General features: G+C 30.8%; 1 protein-coding gene across 1 annotated transcript; it reads left to right on the top strand.

The window, feature by feature from the left end:
- The first annotated feature begins 390 nt into the window (after positions 1-390).
- LOC132724779 (uncharacterized) lies at positions 391-7,203 on the top strand. Its single transcript, XM_060709771.1, has 7 exons — positions 391-1,009; positions 1,486-1,608; positions 2,669-2,782; positions 3,468-3,657; positions 4,329-4,436; positions 6,056-6,163; positions 6,519-7,203. Exons 1-7 carry the CDS (start codon positions 912-914, stop codon positions 6,783-6,785), a joined length of 1,008 nt encoding a protein of 335 aa, XP_060565754.1. The 5' UTR covers positions 391-911; the 3' UTR covers positions 6,786-7,203.
- Positions 7,204-7,546: the final 343 nt, after the last annotated feature.

Below are 7,546 nucleotides of genomic sequence, written 5' to 3'. Positions count from 1 at the left end.
AATACCTCAAAACTGAAAACAGTTTCCGGGGCATAACTTAAAATCCATTTGGACCACAATATTCAAACTTCATAGGATGATTGTCCATATTAGGTAGAAGACCCCTATTGATTTTGGGGCCACAAGGTCAAAGGTCAAGGTCACTATTACCTTAAAACTGAAAACAGTTTCCGGGGCATAACTTAAGTTCCATTTCGACCACAATATTCAAAGGAGGATTGTTTTTTGAAGGAGGTAATACTTTATTTAATTCCAATGTCTTACAAATGCTTCATCTTTACTAAAAAAATCACTTACGGGTATAATTCTCTGCCTAGCATTGCTCTTGTTTATATCTCTCAGATCCTTTTCAGAAGAAAAAAACTGTTACATTTTAATTATAAATTTATCATATTATGTATTAATTAGCTAAATAAGGTTGATTTTGATCATATTTATACATATTTTAAACAATTTGACTGGAAACAATCATTTAGTATGTTTGGTTTGCAAGATGAATGATAGAATTTGTTTCTTAACACTAATTAATAGGAATACATGTTATGACGATAATAAAGATTGTTAGAGGTTTCCTTACTGAAATAATGTCCGATTTTTTACAGTAGGGTAAATTGTGTTTAAGTTTTTGAATACAGATATACTTTTAATGAATGAAACTTTTGTTGTTAATTGTTAATCCTTGATAGTGCCCACTCGGGGTATACTACCTTAAATATGTTGAACGCGACAAATGATAAAGAATTTAATAGCAAGTAGAAATTAACATTATCCAAAAAGAAGAATAAGATTAACAAAGAAAAATACAAGCAAGGAATAACTTGTTGTTGTTTTTTTGCGGAAGCAAAACTAAATATGTCTGGCTTTTTTTCAGGATAGAAAAACATGTATTCAAAGTGGAAGAAAAGTGTAACATGATACTTTCAGATCTAAGTGGACAAAATCATTCAAATAGTGGCGAACAACGTTCACTTGTTGATACATGTGAAAGTATGCTTAAAATATTGGAAAGGTACGTTAGAATAAAGCAAATTTCATAAACTCAAAAATAAGTCATTTCGCCTTAATTGTAGTTTAACGGAACATACTTCAAATAAAGACCATGACCATAAATGCCAATATGCATAACGAAAACGACATCCCGGTTTAATCTAACGGTTCAATAAATAAAACATGAAAGCAGACTATAACAAATTAATTGGAATTGTTATAATGGATATTCACGGTGGCTGATGACGTAGATATTTGCTATTTCGTGGAGACATAAAACATTAACAAAGTGGCAAATATAGGGTCATTAAAAGTTTTCTTTCACAACTAGAATTTCTGAAAAAGAAAAATATTTATGATATTGAAATTAAGTAAAATTTATCAACAATACTAATTTGATTCTAGGTTGTTCATTAAATTCACGACAGTAAAGAAAAAAAATGCGATTAAGTTATTTTCATTGTGGAAAATATACAAATGTTTTTAAAAAATTTCCAGTTGCAAAGATGAGACCAATATAGTTGTCGAGATTTTTACAATGCTTGAAAAGGATTTAAAAATCGACAGAAAAACTGGTTCAGTTTCAAAAAGATGCATAGCGATCAAGAAAACGGTAGAAAAGTAAGTGCAGTTTTAACATTCATTTTCCCTTGATGTCAATTATTGTGATATAATTTGCATGATTAAAAAAATGAAAAATGTCTATTTAAGAGAAGCGCATGCCTTCCTTTAAAATGTTCATGACTTTTACTAGTATTACAACAAAGACTGTATTATATATCACCTGTTTCAGCTTTATTCAATTTGATCTCAACAAAACAGTTTAAGTGATATAGAATAACTTATTACATGAAGCAAGACAACATTCAAATATCACCAACGTGATCAAAACTCAAATCAACATTACCTGATTGTTATGTATGCAACATATTACATGTATATAGTTTATCTCTTACAAATTGGTATTTCCAATATTATTATTGTTCTATTTTTAGAACATATAACTACATGTATGTAAATATGATTTAACAAGAAATTTCTTAACTGTTGTAGAAAATTCTAGATTATGATTCATGCATTATATTTAGATAGAAATTTCCAGATTATTCTTTATTATCGAAAGGTGCTAGATTATGATTACTGTAGAATAGAAAGAATATAAGAGACTGATCTAGAATGATCTTAGCTAGTATATTTTAGGGGATATTTTTTTTTACCTTTTAAGTCATCAGTTACCTTTAAAGTCATCATTTACCTTTTAAGTCATCAATACATTTGGAGTATTATTCAACTTGGATATTAAGTAATTAGTGCCAGATTTATTGGAGCTTGGATTTTATCAGATTAAATTACTCTTGTGGATTATATTGTGGGAATTTATTCTAAAGTGATCTTGGATTTAATTTGGTTTTAACTGTGCTGTTCAAAAAGGGATCATTCCAGGATCAGACTAAACAGTTGGGATTTATATTTTTATTTGGACTTCAGGTATTTATAAGCATAAATTGTTCTTTAATGTTTCATTAATAATATTTCTGTAATAAATTTGTTATTGTTACATGTTTGTTGCTGGCTTTTCTTTCTCGTTACGCCTGGCTCGTAACATGATAGAGGAAAAAATAAAGTAATTGTGTTATTTCATTCATTTACGAAAAATTAAAAGACTGTAATTTGTGTTAAGTTTTCAGTTAAGATATGTCAGAAAAGAAGATTATGATAGTTTACGAGAAAAGATGAGGTATTTGCATGTTGAAATGGGACAGTTAAGGGAAGAAAAAGACAGTGCATATAATAGGTAAAATTAACTTTATTAGTCACAAAAAGTATGAATATAAAACAAAACTTAAGAAACATTAATTTAAACAAAGTTTACAAAAAAAATCTTACACTCGTTTAAAGGTATCACTGTCCTTTTTTATGTCTACATACTATGTGCATTATGATTACGTTTCTCAGGAGCATGTTTATACTAAGCCAAAGCTAAGCTGTACTTTCTTTTGCAATGTTAATACGGATTAAGACTAAATTTTTATATAAATGAAATAAGATATAGTGAAAACTAAATATCTAATTGACAAATAACAATCCATTTAAAATCAATGATAAATGTTAATGATTATGCATTAATGTTTAAAAACAAGTTTGGCTTTACAACTCAGTCAATGATTTCAAACGTTATCAATATTCAAAAGATAGATAGATTAATTTCATTATTATGCAATAATATAGTAACACGTCATATTCAATGCACGACAAATTATTAAAAACAAAAATCAATGTATTAGAAATGTAACCATATCACAAACATCATACCTAGGAGAACTTAACCACATATTTCCATTGTGGAGCTTATGTCAAAACGGGTTTTTGCTAAAAATATTGTTATACTGTTAATGTACAAATTTTATTTTAAGTAAAATGTGTAACATTCTAATTGATCTAATTATTTTTTATCTTAACAATATAAAATATGTTATTAGATTATCAAAGGTCGCTGGAGCACGTCTGACGGACAACAATCCAAATATTGCAGATCTTAGTGATCCAAATCGTCCAACCAAAATAGCCGAACAGTATTCAGAGTTGTATGACACCCCCTGGACAGATGCATACGAAATATTGACAAATAAAGATCAAGAAAACACAGATCTTTTGTTGAAGATTATCGTAGTAAGAGGGCTATCAAAGACCAACTATACCTCAGAAATGCCTTAATTTATTTCTTATTTCTCAAAAGCTTCATAATTTTGGTGTAATTTCATAGTATTCAAAACATTACTCATTGGCAAATTACCTGAATCATATTTTTCACCTGTTGCTTTTTTGGAAATCAGTGCAGTTAAAATAAATTAGTTTTTTTGTATGGAAGTCAAATTACTGCTGTGTTAATAATCTTGCTACGTTTATGACAAATTATTCCACATTTATTGCTACTTTATTCAGGGACCAAACATCTACCATTCTCTTAAACAATTATTTAAACACTATAGAAGAAGTAAATATTTAATTGTTTCTGAAGCATAATATTGTTCCTTTAAATTTAACCTGAAGCATAAATTATACATGTATAAAAATCCTAATCTTTAATGACACTTATAAATTAGGGATAAGCAATGGGTTACTTCCGGTATATTGTTTACAATGACATTAAAACCAAAATTATATTTAAATCAAATTTTTGTTGATGTTAATGTAGAAACAACTAAATAATATGATTTTCCGAAGGAGCATATCTCGCGTCAGAATAAAGTATGTTTCTTTTTTCGAACTATGTTATATCATTGCTTTGATATCCTGGTACCCAGAAATGAAAATGCATTTTTTTATTACTTTCTTAAAAGGATTGTTATGGAATTTGTGGAAACATATCCAAGAATCATCAACGAAATTTGAAGAATGCTGTGTGTTACCCTGCTGATAATATAGAAACTGGACAAGCATCACAACAGGTATAAATAATTATTGTTCTGGTATTGATATCTACACAAGTTTCCCGCGATTAATACTTTTCACACAATGAAGAAAGACAGTGGATATTTTAACATTACATGAGAGCCAGGGCAAAAGAGTGTTTTGAAATCATTTATTTGATTTATAATGCTCTCTTACGGTAAACAATAACGTGTACTATGATCCTCAGTAGAGATACTTGTGGTTGTCTCTTTGTCTATCCGATAATTTTCTTCTATTCCGGAAAAAAACATGGTTTAAACTTATTGAACTTTCAAAGGAGACGAAACTGTCAAGGGAATATGTATTAGCTGTATGTTTCGGCTTAAATTTTTAGTCCAACTTAAGTATGACATCAGCAGTGTTTGTGCCGTGTGGAGGCTGTAAAAAGTCGCCCCGTACATTCAATAAGAAAAAATATATATTTCCGACCCTTTGAGATCGTTCAGCTAGACATTATTGTTGTGTTTTTAGTATCTTAGTGTTATATTTTTAGCATGTTCTATTTTGGTGGGTCCAATTTTGTATCTTGAATAATGTAGAATCACCCTAAGATATGTTGCCTGCTTTTTAACTTTGTCTTTTGATGCCATATCTGTGACTTGCAGACTTCATAACCTCTGATTCTCTTTCTCAAAATTCGACTTTGTTTTATCCACCCATTGTTTTCTTGTTTAGGGCACACGTTTTGCTATTACTTGGGGACCATATGTCACTTTTCACGGAATAGCACGGAAGCGTCACACTGAAGGTTCCATGATAACCGCGTGTGAACAAATTTGCGGATTTTTCAAAATTCGAAATTTTACCATTTCATGTTTAAAAGTTGTATTGTGCTTAAGCCGATGATAGGGGGCAAGGACGGTAGTTTTCACTTGACAGTACCGTCCATGAACAGGCTCAATCAAACCAAGCCTATAAAACTTTCAGTTTGGCCATTTTGGCTTTCTTTTGGGATTCCTATTTACTCTATTTGTTTAGTCCCTGTAAAGAACGCACATTTAATGACTTTTCTTCTTTTTTACACATTGCTTGAAATTATATATTTAGAACATTTTACCATTTAAGAGCAAAACATCACTTTTTATTTCATTAGGTATTTATCTATGCTAAGTTCTCTCCTTTAATTACAAAATAACATTCAAACTTTAGTATACCAACCTAATATCTGAATGTTGGAATACTTTGGCCTCACCTACACATTCTCGAAGTATCAGGCATGATCTACCAGCGTCTCATTCACTCTACACATTTCTTACTTCCACATTCTTCCCTCTCTCATGTGCTCGTTTTGGTAACCTCCATCGATATCCTTGTTAAACTTTTCGTTGTTTTTATGAATAAATCTATTCATATAAACAATAATAAGATATTACAGTTAGATATAAAATATGTTTCATTGTCACGTTATGACACACGTATTTAACAAAAATTGTATCAAATATTCAATGTATGCTTCTTTACAGAACAAACATTTATAAGTCAATACATTGAAGCCTGTATGTCTTTGTTATATAATAGATTTTGTTTATAATTATTTTTGGAGAATATATTTGATTTTAACGTTATAACCTAATTACATTTTAGTTACATACGAATTCGGATATCTCTTTTCCAGAAAAAGGGCAAAAAGGAAAACCCTGTCTCCTTCTCAGCAGTTCAGTCAAAGGCTTTATCTGAACTTCGAAAGCAGACTGCAGATATATCCGTTGTTGATGTGATATCGGTAAGTGCGTTTTAAAGCAAATGTTATGACACATATTAGGATTATCACGATTTGTATAATACAATCAAATAAATGCATGTAAACATGTTGCAAAGTAGCATTTGACTGAATTAAATCGGGGGATGCGTTCTGTGAACGTTGCCTTGCCTTGTTGATCTTTGTTCTTACTTTATTTTAAATATTTTTTCTGCAACAATACAATATTTTACGAAAACAAATGTTAATGTGTTTTCAACACATTAAAATATGAAATAAAAAATAATGATACAAACTAAATTTATGATAAGATACATGACAAATTTATTAAAAGTATAAATTTAAATTAAAAGTATAATTTTACTTTATATTTTCATAGCAAATAGAATCAACACAGAAGGACTGGTTTATTCCGGAAAAGTTGCGAAGTTATACGACCCGTTGTATTGAGCTGTGTTGGCTTATGCACGTACAAACTCCACCTGTTTTAATTGACACAATTGCCAAGCCAGGATCCAAATTTGATACCAACAAATATAAACAATATACAAAGGCTGGAAAGAAAATAGACTTCATTGTTTGGCCTGTATTGTTGTTGGAAGAAGGGGGAGCTGTTTTGTGTAAAGGAGTTGCTCAAGGAAAATAGTTAATACAGTTTCTGCAGCATATTTAAAAAGCCTCGGAATAAACTCTTTTTACATATATTTAGTTTATTACATTTTCGCACACGTTTTTTTTTAAAAACCTATTTCATCAGCTACTGTTTATTCTGGAGTGACCATATACATTTAAGTTCGCAAACAGTTGTACATCTGTGACTTTACTATGTTAAATATATAATTATAATCCATACACACATATAAACAATAAAGAATCTTTCCTTTGGAAATTAAAACTACATGTAAAGATTGAGTGTTTTATTCTTTGTTTAGTTTGGATTAGCGCTTAAACATTTAATGAATTAATCATTTTAAAACATGTTTACTTTTGATAGGAATACTAATGTCAGTGTGGTTATAAATGAGCCGCGTCATGACAAAACCAACATAATGGTGTTGCGACCAGCATGGATCCAGACCAGCCTGCGCATCCGCGCAGACTGATCAGGATCCATGCTGTTCGCTTACCAACTCTATTACAAGTAGAGAAGCTGGGGCGTCCGTGGCCGAGTGGTTAAGGTCGTTGACTTCAAACCACTTGCCCCTCACCTCTGTGGGTTCGAATCCCGACAGGGACTTCGGATTCTTTCATGTGAGGAAGCTATCCAGCTAGCTTACGGAACGTCAGTGGTTCTACTCAGGTACCCGTTCGTGCCTGAAATAATGCACGGAAGGGCACCTGAGGTCTTCCTCCACCAGTAAAGCTGGAACGTCGCGATATGACCTATACTGTGTCGATGTGACGTAA

The sequence above is a fragment of the Ruditapes philippinarum genome, unplaced genomic scaffold, assembly GCF_026571515.1.
Source record: "Ruditapes philippinarum isolate M1 unplaced genomic scaffold, ASM2657151v2 ctg10531_1_1_1_1, whole genome shotgun sequence".
In the NCBI taxonomy this organism is placed as follows: Eukaryota; Metazoa; Mollusca; class Bivalvia; order Venerida; family Veneridae; genus Ruditapes; species Ruditapes philippinarum.
This window is presented reverse-complemented; position numbering and strand designations above follow the sequence as displayed.

What these genes read in the sequence shown, in the direction of transcription:
- LOC132724779 (XM_060709771.1), top strand. Translation starts at nt 912, where the DNA reads ATGATACTTTCAGATCTAAGTGGACAAAATCATTCAAATAGTGGCGAA. An exon ending in TTTTGTTGAAGATTATCGTA is followed by an intron (nt 3,658 to 4,328) that starts GTAAGAGGGCTA and finishes CTTTCTTAAAAG; the next exon opens with GATTGTTATGGAATTTGTGG. An exon ending in CTGGACAAGCATCACAACAG is followed by an intron (nt 4,437 to 6,055) that starts GTATAAATAATT and finishes TCTCTTTTCCAG; the next exon opens with AAAAAGGGCAAAAAGGAAAA.